The sequence below is a fragment of the Betta splendens genome, chromosome 2, assembly GCF_900634795.4.
Source record: "Betta splendens chromosome 2, fBetSpl5.4, whole genome shotgun sequence".
NCBI lineage: Eukaryota > Metazoa > Chordata > Actinopteri > Anabantiformes > Osphronemidae > Betta > Betta splendens.
In genome coordinates, this window is record NC_040882.2 from 18,394,554 (window position 1) to 18,412,075 (window position 17,522).

General features: G+C 43.6%; 1 protein-coding gene and 1 long non-coding RNA gene across 2 annotated transcripts in view; one reads left to right on the forward strand and one right to left on the reverse strand.

The window, feature by feature from the left end:
* The window catches only part of trpc5a (transient receptor potential cation channel, subfamily C, member 5a), a 72,726-nt gene that overhangs the window by 43,279 nt on the left and 11,925 nt on the right, over positions 1-17,522 (reverse strand). The window contains exons 2-3 of the mRNA XM_029141597.3: positions 1,562-1,603; positions 595-697 (exon numbers count right to left, since the gene is read on the reverse strand). Coding sequence (XP_028997430.1) covers positions 595-697; positions 1,562-1,594 — 136 coding nt within the window. The 5' untranslated portion in view covers positions 1,595-1,603. The remainder of the gene's footprint in view (positions 1-594; positions 698-1,561; positions 1,604-17,522) is intronic.
* LOC121202732 (uncharacterized) lies at positions 11,453-13,255 on the forward strand. The gene is made up of 3 exons (XR_005898590.2): positions 11,453-11,761; positions 12,915-12,997; positions 13,073-13,255. It is a non-coding gene; the product is annotated as an uncharacterized LOC121202732 (long non-coding RNA).

The window sequence follows — 17,522 nt, forward strand, 5'->3', positions numbered from 1 at the left end:
AGTACCATCATTTACTATGCCTGAATGTTTAGTATCTAATAACTAATAATTCTAATCTGTTTCATGTAATATACAGTCTATTAAACACATTTCTCCTCCATACGGTGCAGGGATCTGTCCAACTTTAATCTTTTTCACAGCTTCACGATGCAAGGTTGATATTTTGTACAGAATACGGACAGACCAAGTTTGTGCACAGCTTTGGAGTGTTTGCACAGCTCACAGACTGTCGACACACAGGTCACTGTGAAAGCAGCCTGTCTGCTCGTCTGTCACGCGCTAGCGTCCTACACAACAGTCGCAAGGAAGGAGCGCGGCGGCCGGAGAGGCTGAGAGGAAGCGATGCACAAGTTGTTATTAGTAGAGGAGGGGAACCTGCAAACTGCACACAGAGAGGCAGCCAGTGGAGCCCAGGGTCTGTGCACAGGGCTGTGTAGATGTGAGGGGAGAGGGCGCTGCCCATCATGAAACCCTAGGATGTGGTTCTGATGGGCAAGATCTCTTTTCAACAGTTTCACACAGTACAACAACAAAACAAGCACGAGGTATGGACACAGAAAGCCTTTCACACACGATGGGGATGAACTCACAGACCTTTCTCTACGGCGGTGAGGTAGGCCCTTTCCTCCGCAGACAGCTCCACTTCAGCCCGAACAATCTGAAGTGGGATGCGGTCGCGGTACGGCGAGTACGTCGCCTAAAGCACAAAAACAGCAACATGAAGTGAGCCACATGCTTCTGCATTCATGTTTTCTTCACGCTCATCCACTCTCCGACAAAGGGAGCGAGTTCCTTCACAGAGAGGTCACACGTCTGTTGCCACGCATCTAAAACGCCACGATGTTATTACAAAAACAGCATGAATTCAAAAAAGAAAAAGTCAAGTTGTCATCGGAGTCGCGGCAAGAATTAATCTGCAAGTGTCTGAGGCAAAGTTCAAGGGAATTCATCTGGCCATGGAAGGTTGAAATATTTCACTGTTGATCAAATTGTTGGACTAAAAAACGCCCTCAGAGCTCAGCACGACTTAAACTATAAATATTTGATGGTTCAATGTCTGGTCTAAAAAAGGCTTATGAAGCACATAAATCAGTGGGTTTATTAGCAAACATCTAATTCTCTCTCATGCCAGCAGCTGGTTGTGTCATCCTGATATTTTATGGTGCACGACTTGTCTTCAAAACAAAGTCGTCCATTTTCTACGCTGGGACCCCCGTTGAAAACACAGATTCGGTAGCAACACTTGCTGAGAGTAACAACAACAGTGGAATATGATGCGCTCCCTCGTCTAGATAGTTTAATTACTCAACACTGTGAAGGAATACAATTACCAGATTGTGTTGGACAGAAAGCTTGTCAGTGGGAGGTGGTGGGAAAAGACATGAATGACTGTCACACCTCAGACTGTAGTACGCGATTTGGTTAAAGGTTCAGGAATAGGAACAGGAATTCTGGGGCGAGTCTTGGGGGCATTCAGGCCAAGCCTGATGACTTGCAGAGGAGATTACTGTCATTTCTGGACTATGGAGCATGCCAGAATTCAAGCTGATTCAAGACTCACCTTCTTGTAGTACAGCTGTGTCATGGGATTCATCTGGTCGGTCTGAAAAGGAAAAAGGGGCGAGTTACTAAACACGTTCAGGTAGAACACGAGGAGCACAGAAGATTCAATTTGAACCAATGAGACAGAAAGAAGCACAAGCGTTCTGAAAACCGGAGGCGACTAATTTATTACAGGGCTCTTACTTTGACAGTGACTACCATGTCTTCATTTGGCCCTCAGCTTTTTTCCATTGATTTCACCCGTGTTCTTCTTCTCCTAAGCTGCTGGCTCATGATTATCATCAGACCAGCCTTTTCTTCAGCTCTCGTGCCTTATTTCAGTGCTGATGCTGGTCCTCTGTCTGGCCTCTGGCCCTTCAGACACCTTGGCTTTTTGTTTGTGAGCCTCTACAGTATATAGGTGTAGTTTTTAAGTCTCATGAGCAGCAGCCAAAAGCTGGTTGTACCTCTGAAACCTTACAGTAAAGGACCAGCACTTGCAGCACTACAATGGAAAAAATGTGTCACACATGGAAAAAAGCACAAACAAACAAACAAAAATAAACAAGCCATTTTTCCTTCATGGCGCTGGGACGTCCTTAGATTCACCCCGGCCACTACACTGGATCCTAATTCAAGACTAAATATCATGTATGGGGACAATCCAGTTGTTACTGCAAATTCAGCCTTCACCAATGGGAATCTGAGGCCAGATCTACATATTTCAGCTTGATCTTGGTGTAGAGGTCTTAACTAAAATCCAAACTGTCAACTTACATGTTCTCCTCAACTTCTCCTTATTCTGACATTTGAACAGCAGCAGCATTTTTACCTCCACATTCAGCCAGTGATGGTGAACACACAGTTCAAGCAATGCAGATTAGTGGCTCCACATACGTTCAGCCAGTAAAGAGAATACAGACCACGGATAAGCCTCATTCCACAGCATTAGTGGCTCCAGTCTCACTAATACATGTAATCCCTGTGAACACTGTCTCCTGGAGAGCATGTAGAGGCGCTGCGTGTTTACACGCTTGTGTGTATTTGTGTAGGTTTCATCATGTTAACATTTGGCTCGCGTTTGTTTATTTTAGGAGTTGGCTGTAAAGAGAGATGGTTTTTGTACAAAGTGTGGGATTATGCTCGGTGCAGTAGGCAGCTGTCAAAATAAGAACAGGGGCAAAAACAATAAAAAAATACAATAATAACAACCTGCATGTGTCTGCAAGAAAGAGCACGCTAATTACTTACGCTTCAGAGGAAAATTAACTAACATTTATCTGTGTGAAGGCCACTGCTGTGGTGAGAAAAGGAAAGACTGCAACCCTGACGAACTCCTGCTCCGTAAAATGAACTCCAGGCAGTGAAACCATAATAAAACCTTTAGAACTCAACCTGATCTGATTTTCATTAGTCACGCGTGCCTGGAACGTAAAACTGGCAGGCCAGGAGCCTGCAGTCTGCACAGATGCTCGTTTCCAGCTGTTTCCTCCCAGGTACAAACACCTGAGGAGGTAAATTAAAGCAGAGATTGCATAGTTTAGCATGTTTAGCACCGGAGCAGTTTGGTTCTTGGGGTCTGACTGTTCTGAGATTTATAGCTGCCTCCACATCATCATATACAGCCAATCTTTTTTATGCAAAGCATATATTGTATAGCAATTTCTAATTTAATTCTTATGATCAAATCAAAAACGATTAAGATTTTGTGTGTAATTCTGGATTTGCTTAAATGCTGCCAAACTCCCCAGACCCAGGTTTGAACTCCCTGAGGCAGCAGATCAAATTCCATAAACGTCTTTACAGACACATTGCGGACATGGAGGTGTATAAAATGGACTCATCAATAGGATAGTGAGACAATTTAACCAAGTTTCTCAAACAGTAAACAAGGAGTCTTTCGTGTGCTGCCTGCTCCCATTAAATTACATTTACTAAAGCTGCAATCAAATCTATTGCTTACTTCAGAATAAGCAGCGTCCAAGTCACTCTCCCATCAAATCACAACAGACAAGTTAAATCACAAATGACAGTGAGACATTTCCAAGTCTGAACCGAATGATTTCAGCTGAGTATGTGCAGGGTCCCGGGGGTCAGACATTTGACTGTACTGCTTTTGTTTCTGATTGCTGTGTACATCTACAGTAGCTACCCATTAAAACATTGCAACACTACTTCAATACAAAGAGCACGGTGAGTTTCTTGCAGCTCTAATGAACCTGAAAAACAAAAAGGAAAATCTTTAGTGCTGACTCACCTCTCCAGCTAAAGTGTTGTTTTATGGCTGGTGTTTAATTCAGCAGCAAGTCAGGACACTAAACCTGTAAAATGCCCCAAAGAACACAAACGCTGTAGACAGACACACCGGTGGAAGCGTTGTTGTGCAGTTAAAACATTAATCACTGCCGAAACGAGCTCCTGAATCCTAAATCTGCGCGAGGAGTCGCTAATTGTGCTGTACTACAGGAACCCTGGGAGGGCGGCTGTCAGGTTCCGCTGGCAGGCAGTGCAGGGCTGTCACGGTCAGAATCCGGATTCGTTAGCCCAAGATTGATGCAAATGTGCTGCTACAAAGATAATGTTGTCATCCGAAAGGATGAAGTTGCTAAGCCCTCGAAGTCGTCTGCGCCGACAGTGGCCGCTTTCTAAACAGCTGACAGATAAATGAATGCCTGCACTTAGCAGCATTGTCAAGGGGACCGGGAAAAAAGTGACGGACGTGACAAAGGCGTGCAGCAAACGTTACCAGGGGTTCATGAGTTAATGCAAGATCAAGGGGGAGTGTGTGAATACTTTACTTGTTGTACACTGCATTATTAATTTGGGCAGTACGCGAGCTGATTACACTCCATTAGCTGTAGAGGAAAAGAAAGGAGAAGCCGTGACCTCTGCATCGCGCCTGTGTCTGACCTTCGAGTAATGAGCTGCTGCGTGTCATTTCAGATTACTCTTTTCTTTGCGGTAAATTAATTCACAGCCGGGGTTGACCTTCGGCGACCGGCCGAGGACTGGGCCGCCTTAAACTTAGGCAAAGGCGGCCGGCCTGACGCGGGGTAAACGGAAACCGATGCTTCCGACGCTGCACAAAGAGCTCAGGGACACAACCACGGCAGACTTAAGCCTGTTTCATGCTCGGGACACAGCGCAGTTACGCCTAAGCCGCGTAGAAAACACAACACGTCCAATAGGGATCTGCTTACGGCTGCAGGTTATGCAGCTGGGTCCCTATTGGTGCCCAAATTATGGACGCGAGATCAGATTGCGTGGATGAGATTATTTCTGCGGTGGCCGACGGGCCACTGCTGGAATGCAGACGCTTTTTAAATCTGCACTGAGGGGGAATTTATGCTGACAGCTTTACAATGCTCCACTGACTGGGGTACAGCATTGCAGATATGCTCCTATCAGACTCCATCACAAGTTTTTCACCGGGCGCGGCTCCGTCATTAACTCGATTCCTTCCCCCGCTCGCCTTTAATTCCTTTATGGCCGATACAGGCTTCACTGTGGACACATCCATCGTTTAGCCCGTCCACTGGGATCGACAGCACCCGTTATGATCGAGTGAATCGTGCCCACTATTACGAGAAGGTCATCCACCTAGTCTGTCCAACACTGGTCAATTATACACTATGGATAAATTATGACTGTAAAAAAGTTGACTCGAGGCCAGTTCATTTCCCTCCCACCTGACACCATGTCCCGTTTGACTCCCAGCGTCTCCCACCTGCATGCAGCTTCGCCGTTTGCAACCACCCTCCCTTTTCCCTCTCTCGCCTGAGCGTCGCCGCCTTTCCCTCCTTGTATATTTCAGATTTTCTGCTCTATTTTCCGTCTCTTGTTTCCATCGCTTCTCCTCCTCCTCTAAATTCTCATCTCTGCTCTGTCTGTTTCCGTCTCATTGCCTTTTCTCGCTGCTCCCGTCTCGTTTCCCCCTCGGCTGTAGTAGAAACAATTCTCTTTGACTCGGCACATCTGCCCCTCTCTTATCTGCTCCTGAATTTTTAAAAACAAGGGTTGTTTACAGTGAGGGGAAATAGTCAGTGCATTATCATACGGAACTGGCTGCGTTTTGGAGAAATCCACGGATTGATCTTCTGAAGAGGTACAAACCCGGTGCAACTCACAAATGGATGTGGAGGGGGTCAGGGCAGCCGGTGAAGGAGCAGCAGCCGAGAAACAAGAGCCACGCGTGTCCAAACCACTTAGGAGCAGAAAACACAGTGAAGCCAGGTTAAAACACCACAACCTCGTGGCTCCGGGTGTAAAGTCCCATCAGAGGTTTTATGACACTTGCAGTAGCTGTTAAAGACTTCGCCCCGAGCGTATTAATGACCTGCCCGCTGCTCCGAGCTCATGCCAAACTCCCTTCACACTACATTCCTTAAGCTGGACTTAAGTCCACGACTGCTGCAACAGGGATAATTTCACATCACAGTGCAGCTCAACCAGCAGCAGGAAGCAAGTGATTAAGACAACTGTTTATTTTAAATGTTCTGTTTCTTTTTAATCAGCGTTTTACTTACTAAGTGAGACCAAATCATCAATTAACAATAATAGCTACAATAACAGTTGTTAGAGATTTATCATATAGATGTAACTGGTAATAACCTCCCTCATGATGTTTCAGGGCTTACAAAAAAGTTTCCTCTTTGCCATTATCCCTTTCTTTTTTAATTAAGTGCATGTATCAGCAGCATCATTATACATAATTTATGTCTTGTTGCCAAAAGAGCAGCAGAAAACAGTGGAATAAGCACAAAGTGTGCAGTCGTCCTTAGCAACTCAGCACAAATCCAATGGTCTAATGAGACGTTATGTGAGCAGAACCTCAGAATGAGGCATTTGCTGCTTTTTATGATACACAACTAATGATTAATGACTGATAAAAAGCAGTGTTTTTGCTGTCTCTCTCTCTCATTTAACCTCTGGCTCTTGCTAATGTTTCCTTCCAGTCTAGACGCCCTCGTCTCTTCACACATTTCCCCCCACACGCTGTCACTCGTGTCCTTCTTTCTTCACATCTCTCTCTCCGATCGTCCTCTTTAGTTCACCTTTAATTTCACGACCGTCTCCGTCCTTTCACATCAGTGTTTACCTTCTTGGCCTTTCGTCTTTTGACAGCTGCTCCGGCCCATACGGGGACGAGCAGCTCCACGGATGAGCGAGCGAGGCCCGTCCGCTCAGCGGCAGACGCGTCCTCTCACCGCGTTGTGGAGACCAAATGATGAAGCATACTTTTCTGGAGCTCTGCAGCACTTATCAACGGGACATTTGTTGTCACGGCACAAATCGCGAGAAAAGGTGTGAAGTGTCTGTGGCTCGTGTCTGCGGCATTGGCTTCCCGACCTACTTATTTCTTCCTGTCATTCTAATTATTTCACCTTTTTTTCATGTTTTCCCTCTTCTGTCACCCTAAATGTCAACTCCCTTTCACCTTGTCTTTTTTTGGTGTTCAACACCTTTTTCTCTCTTCTGTTGTGATTCATTCGCTCTTCATTTGTCCCATCTGCTTCTGCTACGCTTTTACTACTCCCACAATATTCCCACATTACTTTAGCCATTTATCTTGGCTTCTCTCAGTCCACTCCATCACTCCCTGTGCCCTCTGGTAGTTTTTCTTCAACTGTCTTGGTCCATGTCTTCTCCACTTCATCAAACACTCTCCCTCTATATTTTGTTCCTACTTTCTCTCTGTGTATGGATCAATCATTCACTTAAACTTTATGTGTCCTCAGGTTATAGCTTTTGCTAAATTCATTTTCACTGCTTTAAAGAATGGCCCCTCTTCTCTTTATCTTATGTCTTTATCTCATTTTTCTATTTCACACTGAATCCTTCTGTCTCTTTAGCTCAATCTTGGAGCCATTTCCCGTCTTTCCTTAAGATTCTTATTCTCTCTCACACTTACTGTGGCTTTTCCTTCAACAGTGCCCTTTTTTCCTCCTCTCTTTGCGTCCCAAAGCGACCCATCTCTATTCTCATCCATCCACAAATGTGCTTGTTTAAATAGAAAAAGGCTAGCATGCTGTGGCAGTGCTTTGATATTATATATTGGATAATATTATAAGCTTGTATTGAATATTTTACTTTTCTCAGGAAATCATTCCTTCTGAACCAAACTCTGGTGGATAAGAGACCTCCCTGTGGCTGCAGGATGACATTAGCGCAGAAAAAAAACACCGTAAAAGCAAGAAATGGAGATGACTGCAATGAGGTAAACCCGACCTGAGAATTCAAAGCAGGCTGGCCGACAAAATGCTTTTGAATTAGTGTTTCACGTACAACAGCAGACAAACAAACTCTACTCGTCTACAACAGTGGCTGGTACCAACAGGGAGGCCTGTTGTTTATTACTAGTGTCTTATGGGTCCTCTGAAAAACTGCACATCATTGTGACAGAAATGCTTTTCAGCAACAATGAACATACAAGTTGGCAGAAAGTTAGACTTTCTCTAACTTTGTGTCCACAACCAGACTTTGTAGAGGGGTATATCAATCACCACCAGCCCCGGGACATAGGAAATACATAACTATTAGGAGTCTTAATGCCTTTGTTTGGTTTCTATGTCGAAGCTGTATAAACACCCTGTAGGGCTGTGGTTTAGGAGAGGACAGTCTGTAGCAGTTCCAGTCGTGAACCCTGTGACTGCACATTCATAATGTAAGATGAAATAAAATGACAAATACTTATACGGGGCAGAGGTACAATGGATTTTCCCAACGAGACCAACAGGGAAAAGAAGGTCATTGAAAAAGAAGGATCATTCATTACAGGCTGACATTAGAAGAGCTAAGGAGGAAGAGATAAGGGCAAGTAATAAGGAATGAGAAAAAGTGTGCCACTCAAAAAGAGCTGTGCGTATGCATTTTCTCCCTCACTTAAGTTCTAGATTAGCCCTCTTTGCAAAATCTAACAAAAAATCTTTTTTGTCCCATGGATATTAGCATAATTATTCCTCATAAGCAACAAAGCACAATAGGACAAACCCAAAGCCTGGGTGTGGCTGAAGAACAAAATCTGTGACAAAATGATTGTTGTGGGCTTCAAGGTCATCTTTAAGAAAATCTCCACACAGCAGCAATGAGCAGGGTTCACCCAGGGGTTCAGGGAGAAACAGCAGGGCAAACCTGAATCTGCTGTTATAAAGAATCAATCATCATCAATCACTGTCTGCTGATGAACTTTAAAACAAAGTGAAGAAGCTCAGGTGTTAACTAACAAGAAACTAAAATTATTAATAGCAACTAAGTGTCAAATGTTCCCTGGAGGCAAGGTTTGATTTGTGATGAGTGTAACAATAAAATGGACTTGATAACAGCGTGCAGATCGGTGTCAGTCTCATAAAGCTTCTCACCTCAACCTCAACAACAAATCGATCCACAACAACAAAAACAACCCCAACATGACGAGAAACAACATAAACCCACCACAAGCCTCATAAAGACCCTTTGTTCTTCTTTACCCTGTGCTTAACATGGCAACCCACTAACTAAAAAGTCTGAAACGTAGCCTGGCATGAGGCAGAAAGAGGCGCAGAGGAACAAATGGAGACAAGAGAGAAAGAATCTGGCAAATAAAACTACTTTGGCAGATGATGCAATCCTTTGTTGTATAACGCTCTAAATATAGAAGCAAGAGGCATTCAGCATTTGGGGAGACGAGACCGCCAGCTAAACTGAAAATATCCCAACCCCAGAGCTACCTACAGTACAATCCTGGGGGAGCCTCCGTCTCCATCCACCTCTAATCCCTCTATCCCCTTCTTTTCCTCCTCATCCATCCCTCTCTGCCGCTTTTGCTTTTATTTTGCCATGACTAATTCCATTCTCCTTCAGTTTGCTGCTTTTCTCCTCTATTATGTCATTCTCCCCCTTCGACATTTTGTAAACTCTTTTTTCCTGTAGTCGTCCCAACAAATGCACCTCTCACCTGATTCATCAGTCATATTTGTTGCCTGCTCGTTACACCCCGTGATCCCTCTGGTGGCCCATCCATCCATCCCTCCGTCCATCTCCTCACTCTCTGTCAACCTTTTTAATCCTCGTCCTTCTTTCATGCTGATTTCCCTGCTCTCTTATTTCCTCCTATCCATCATCTATTCAGCTCATCATTCACCACGTCGTCATCTTATCCTTCATCTCCTCTTCTCATTTGTACCATTTTCTCCTCTCTCCTCCTCGCAGCATTTATTCACCTGACTTCACCTACTCCTTCATAAATCCCTTCATCTGCCGTGTTTATGATTTATCCCAAAATCCTTTGCTCATCCTCCTTCCTCCTACCTTCTCCTTTCCACACTTTATTTCCCTGCTAATCCATTCATCCTGTGTCCTTCCCTCCTGTCAGCCTGTATTTGATTTAATTAACAAGCCTCTTCCCCTCCTCTCCCTCCATTCTCCTCAGTTTGCCCTCCTTTTTTATTACATTCCCTTCGTTGAGCCGAACTACAAGAAACAGGGGCAAAAACCTGACAAATGAGCGAAACATTCTGCACTTCATAAAACTGTTTGTGATGCAGCAGGAGCGATTTGTTTCATTACACCTCTGCTCATTACTTCACTCAGAGGTTCAGTACATTTGGTACCTGATATCACTTATTTCTGAAGTGTGGAGCAAAAAGGCAGTTCTTGGCAGTCCCTTTTTTATTTTTGGCACTTCTTTCATCTTTAAATTTTTCGCTCTTTGAATGTTTAATCCACACCAAATCGCAAATGATGTTCAGTTAACGTGCTGTTTTTCCAGCCTAACGCTTGGATTACCAGTCAAAAGCAGAGGGAGATTTTAATCCAGACAAATATTACCTCATGTTACTTTAAAGCTTAAACATTAAAATCAAACAAAGAAATAAAATTGATAATAACACAATACGAACAGTAACAGATATGGTTCTAGTGACACTGGAAGGAGCTATTGGACTCCCCTAATAGGACATGAGCCTGCTCTTTATGTCAGGCAATTAGATTTTTATGCATCTTTACCATCTTTTTTTATGACGGACCACTACATGTAAAAACACACTCACTTGTTATGATGTGTGTGTTTAATCTGCTTCACATTAATTAGTTCATACAAGATTAATTTGGAGATAAATACATATTATAATTAAAAACGCTAGATCACGTGGTGCCTACAGCCGTACAGTTTTATTTGACTTTAAAAAAAGCCACAGTACAGCTCACATATTGTAAAACTCCAGAAAGGATCTGCAGAGTAAGCTTGAAACCAAATGTAGCCCTGAGAGCACAAAGCTTCACAACAGTACAAATCCTTAACATAAGTCACTATAAAAACCACTGTGATGGCACAGCTTGAAGAAGAATGTTTGTGGGAGTAATTTCAAGGAATGGGGAGTGTATTTCTCAATTATTTAATTTCTGTGGGATGTATGAAATAAATTTCGATATAATTATGGTAGACAAAAATAATAGAAACGCCAGTCAACAGCAGTAGTAGGTTGACTTTCTGACTGTATATATAGGCAAAATGGGTGATATATGCAATTTTGTAAAGAATAAGGATGTAAATGCCCAATACTGGCTGTTCTTCCCATCTTTAATTGGCACTATACAAAATTATACAATGAGCTCTAATTGAGTTTGCTGTGCCACATCAGTCATTTCATTGACCAGTGCGTCTGTGGAGGTTTGTGTGTCTCTGCATGCAAATGTGCGCCTGACAGTTCACTAGATACTGTACGTGTCGGCTAGCGTGCGTCTGTAGTCGCTGAACTCTGAACTGTGCGTGTTGATTTGCATCGTTGGCTCTGGCATTAAGAGGCTGAGAACCGCGGACACACAGGGAATTTTCCTGAGCAGTGATAAATCGAGCTATTATCACATCCATGTGTGGTGTTAGGGTTTTTTGTGTAACAGAGGAGGTGGGGGTGTCTGCGGGTGCAGTAACACCTTTACATTCTTAGCACGTTCCACCGTGCGCGTGTGTCAGCGAGAGAGGGAGGCAGTCAAAATCAAGCCGATACTCCTTGTAGAAGTGTTTGCTGCGGTTTTCCCAGCATGCACAAATGCTCCCTCACTCACACAAACACTCGTCTCTCGTGGTGCTTAGTCATGACAGAAGGAGGCAGAGGGATCGCCATGGAAACAGTACTTTGAGTCAACCAGTCAGAAAGCAGCTGTGCATTCTTGTAGCAGCGGGGCAAGCCTGAAAATGGACTTCCAATGTTCCCTCAAGCAAGGCAGCGGGCTCCTGACTACAGTAGGTAAAACTATTAGTCGTCTCCAAAACTGTGGAGTTACCACATCCTCACACCAGAAGCAGACATCGTCATGAGCCCAACGTACACAGTGATCTTTCCCAGTTAGTTGTTTTGGTGGTTAACTTTAAATAAAAGGGAGAAATAACTATATTATTCAAAAAACAACTTGTTAAATGTAAAGTTGGCATTAATAGTTTTAAAAGCCACATGCACTTGTCAACAAAGTTTTTTTAAAGGCACGGTGCCGCCTCAAGAGTTACTGTGAATACACACACAAACCCAGCATCCAGTCCTCACACCTCCAGGGTTTGGTTCATATTAAGGCTGTGACCATTCAATCAGGAGCCTAGAGAACACATGAAGTCAAAGCGTGTCCTCATGACTAAGGGGAGACAAGTGTATGCGTGCGTGTGTCTGGTTAATTAGCCAGGAAGACAGCGGACAGACGTTAGTTGGCTCCCTTTGATCCCAGGCTGTTAGGCACTTCCTGAGATGCACACACGCTGATTACAGATGACACTAGCAGGTAGAGGGAAACACGCACACGCCGTGTGAAAGCAGAGGAACAAAGGCATAAAACCACCTCAAAAGACCTGCCGTGTGTTCGAATGGAGCTGCGTAGGTCTAGAGGCGGACCACTGCAACAGGTGTGTTGTTGTTGTGTTCACTGTGTATAGACACAGAACAAGATGCTTGAAAAGGCAGTAGAGGCTGCATGCCTTTAGAAAAAGCACAGCGACAGGAAACACTACATATTTTCACATGTCAGAAATAAAATCCTTAAATCTATACACATTTAAAAACACGTTAGAGGAACGTGCCCGGGACCCCAGAGCATTAATTACAGCCGAGAAGGACCTTTGATGAACCTGTTAAAAGGGCAGAGGTCTGCGAGACTGGACATTAGCCACGTGATTATGACCCAACAGACGCGTGGTGTCAACCGCGATAATTGCTCATTTTACCCTAATTATGCCTCAGTGGAAGACAACCAGCAGAGCATCTAAGATGGAACTCGATGCCGTGGAAAATGCGAAGCATATTTTCTGAACGACAATTCATCTGAGACAACAAGAAACTAGAAAAAAACAACTCTGTTATCAGGATTCAACTAACACATGTTTATCATTTCTTGCTGCTGTGTTTGAACAGAGGCAGCCGATCATATGGGATCTTGAAGTGCACAGATGTGTCATGAGCGGGATCAGTCCGGTCGGAGGAGGAGAAGCTGCATGGTCTGTGCCAAAGGCTGTTTTATCTCGCTAATGCAAAAAAATAAAGTAATGTGTTCTTCTCTGTCCATTAAGTAGCTACTAGGCCTGTGGAACTCATTACAAACTCAGCTGGCAAGCGAACGACAAAAGAATCAAACTCTGGTCATAAAATGATGCCGAGCGAGGAGGACAGGCTAAAAGAAACCATTATAAAGGAGGAAGAGGAGCCGAGGATGGATGTACTGAGTCAGCTGTCCTTTTACAGTGTGTGTGCAGTTGTGTCAGGCCAGAGTTGACAAAATGTCAAAATAAAATTGCTCTGACAAGACCAAAATAATACAGATATGACAAAGCCTTTTGCTTCTTAAAATTACATCAAGATGGTGAAAAAGCCTAAAAGCTTCACATGTCGATTTATTTGAATGGCGCGAAACATGCAGAAAGTAAAGGAGGCAGATGGATTCACATTCATTTCCTCTTACAAGAAAGTCTTTAAAAAAAGAAGTTCCAAACTGTAAATATACCAGCATGTCTGTATGTGAGTGATGTAAAAAGCCTCAAAACCTTCATGGACAAAGAGCAGACTGGCAGATTGACTGGCACCATGGGAAGAGCACCGAGTCAATGAGACATTTAAGTGCTTATCTGCTCATCTGCCAAACCAATTCAATTTAATTCCTCAGAAACGTCAAGTTATGCAGACACTTAAGTGTTAGTGCAGCGAGTGTAATCAAAGGGTTTGACGATCGGCACAAGTAGAGGAAACGGGAGGAAAACAGAACGCCGGGGAGTGAAAGCGAAGGCTGGGAAAAACGAGACAGACTTTTTCTCTCCCCCCAAAAAAAAGCATTGAGCACATGAGACGTTAGCCAAGGGCCGCAATGACCCTCCACAGTCCTACTGGGAACAGCCTATGTGGGCTGATCAAACTCAGGTTGAATTCTCCACAGCACTACGCTAGGCTTAGGAAGACAAGCACGAAGCAGCAGGAGAAAGCAAGCTCAGCAGCGCAGTACTGCACGGCGGACGGAAGCTGCTTTAATGCCTCAGTGGCTGGGCATAGCTGCATAGTACCAGGGTGTCCGTCTGAGAGATGGAAACGCCACCCAAGACAAGGAAGTGTGTTAAAATGACTCGTGAGGCCCAGTCAAAACGCAGACTTGCAGCTGGATGCATGAAGGTACAGCAGCATCTTTGAGGAGTAAAGACAGACTTCCTGACTCCACACTTTCAGAGCTCTCCTACACTTTAGTGGCCACGGGAATTAGCTCCTGGGCTGTGAATGTTGATGAATGGCTCCAGACCTATTCCTAGAGGTGGGGGCCAAACTGCATGAGGCCACTTACTGTGATTTCGTGCTCTACGGTTAGTAAATAAAGGCACACATCACATATCACAGGGAAAATATGCAGAAGCCATGAAACAGCATATAGTATATTTGTGCCACTTTTTCCACATGCAGGTGTATCTATGCAAATACTTTATTATTTTACTATTCATAAAGCAGTACTTGATGTGAAGTGACTGGCTGACAGACGCTAAGGTTATCCACCATGCCATTTGACCACGCTGCTCTATCTACACAAGTTTGGTAAAGTACTTGCTACTGACCAACACGTTCACTAAACCACTGCCTTAAAAACGTACAGGGCAGAGGAAAATGTGGCGCGAGATGAAAGAACATAATGGATGAAAATGAGAGCGTAAACAATGGGAGGAGGAGAAGAAGGATGTCACATACAATAGCATTTCCTTTCTCCACGGCCTCCACGGTCTCCGCGGTCGTGAGCCGTTTCTGTGGCTCCCTAACGACCATGGCTGTCATGGTTACCAGTGTGTCTGTCCTGACAACAAGCATGTCCTACAGCACGGCGACGTCGGGGGACAACCTGTCTAGGTATGACAAACCATGCACATGTGTAGGATTCTTGGTTGGAGTGTGCAGAGATACAGTCTCTTCCCCTCTCTCACACACACACACACACACACACACACACACACACACACACACACACACACACACACACACACACACACACACACACACACAGATGAACTATTATTCATATTCAGACATGAAGAAGATGAAGAAATCCCTGTCTGCCTGGTCACGTGATCTAATCAGAACTAATACGTTGTTATATTGTCCTCAGAGAGCTGTCTATCAGTCAGAGGGGGTAAAGCCACCAAGGATTCCTCCCAGAGGGGTGGAAACACACACGTTTGGAGATGCCCATAAATCAAGCACATACGCGCAAACATAATTCTGTATATGGCGTACGCAGAAATGTCACCAATAACACCCACAACCTTGCTTAGCACACATGCACACACACACACAAACCATAATGAGGCTGCATAAAGGCACACGCTCATACATTTATAACTGCTGCATCCATCAATGAGTAGTTATGAAGATAGATGAGGAGTGTGTGTGTGTGTGTGTGTGTGTGTGTGTGTGTGTGTGTGTGTGTGTGTGTGTAGTGATTATTGTTATTGATTCAATCTCATCTATACCTCCTGCAGAGCCATGGCATTTATACTTAAGACGTGTCTTCCTTGGTGTCAGACATCCAACATAACATTTAAGCACCACTAACAAATTACTCATGCTCAGTCTCCCATAACTATTTGTTTACTCACTGATAAATATATCAGGACGATCCAGTCAATAGCTTTGTACCAACACATATTTATTTACATTTCCTCATTAACCTTTTGATTTACATTTAGTGTTTTCGGTTTCTAATATAGAGAAAATGATGTGCGAAGGTTCTCACTTATTTGGGAGTTTACTTTTGACAGCTGGACAAGGAAGAAGCCCAGATGCCATGACTCAACGTCAACAAGAATTTTTGCTAACACTTTACATTACACACCTGTTTCACAAGTCAGGCTTGCCATGTCCATCGTGGTGTTGATTCCATTTTACTCTAATGTAATCAAGTGAAAGGAGAGCACCGTGCTAAATGTGTTGGAAGAGAATAAAAAGCAATTGCTTGACCTTAGCTTCTCCTTTAAATGTTCCCCCGAGGGCCTTATAAATATGATCCGTCACAGGCAGCACATTTATCTCCTCTCCTGACTCACACAAACCCTCCAGCTGAAAGGTAGCCATGAAGATGGAAGAGCTATAATCAAATTTCACCAGTGCTGATACAATGTCTTAAGAAAATGCTTCGGACAAAAAAGATTAAACTTTAAGAACTTTAAAATTGGATGGAAAAAGTTGTTTGATTAAAAAAAAAACTCCAATATTTTAATTTATGTATTCTACAGTAACCTATTTTCATACTATACACATAAACTAAACCATTAAGCACAGCTCATGCTGTGCCCTCTTAACATAAATGTAGTACAAATAGGCGTCTGTGGCATAATGCGTATGAGTTACAGGCTTCTGGGAGCATCTGCTTTGAGGTTTTAGAAACTTGTCACCTTGTACCTTTAGGTGCATTATTGTGTATGATCAGCCTGAGCAGAAGGTGAACGTTACAGTTGTGCTTTTTTTTATTCAATTCACCCGACTGTAGCGAGTCTTAGTACTGAGCAAATATGAGTCATGTTAAGTCCACCTATTGATTCAGTAGATCTAAAATTTCCAAGTATGGCAGTAACAACCTGACAACAACATTATTCTATCAACAGAACATTTTCAAAATCAAACTGATATGAATTGTAATGAGTTAATGGAGCAGATGAAAAACTAGTGGATATTGGTTATTGGAAACACATTTCCTGGACGCGGTTGTCCTGATTTGCTGCATTTAGCTGATTCATCCCTCTAATTGTTTCTTCTGCATGTAGTGTATGTGAGTGTGTGCCCGCATGTGATCAATGCATGGATTGATCGCCAGCAGTGAACTGAACCTCAACATCAGTTTGGGGCTTTTTTTAGTGGCACCAGCTGAGCAGCAATAAAACAACACAGACATGTTTACAGGCTATGAAGAGTAGCACTGCACAGGGAGAAATATCAATACCGAGCAATCAGGAAGGGAAATGGCCAGAACCCTCCAGTTAGAGGCTGTTACAGCATTACATTTCACTGTGGGTGGTGAATCTGTGGAAGCTTTGTGGCAGGAAGAAAATCAGCTAATGTGGTTGTTTCCTTCCAAAACCATGGCAAAACATTAATTTTGTGCAAGACAAACCTAAAAGTGAAATGCTTTTGCTTTGAGTTCTGCAGTAACTTAAGTCTCACCCCCACTGTCTAATACAACTGGTTTTGGACACTTGTTCCTATCAGAACATAAGCTAAGCGTATGTATATCGGTTTAAGTTTTTAAATCAAAAAATTAATGTAGAGTTTTTAACCACTTTTATAGTCCAAAATGTCCATTTCACGAATTAATGTGTTCACTCTTTTATATGCAATAAAAAAAATATTATTTCCTGTTGCCTACTCCCAACCCTCTCCCAGTTCAAAGCTAAATCCATCAATTCATCCATCATCCAAACCACTTCTCTCTGTAAAGGACACAGGGGAGCTGGAGCCCGTCCCAGCTGTCACTGGCGGAGGCACAGGGTGAACCCTGGACAGGTC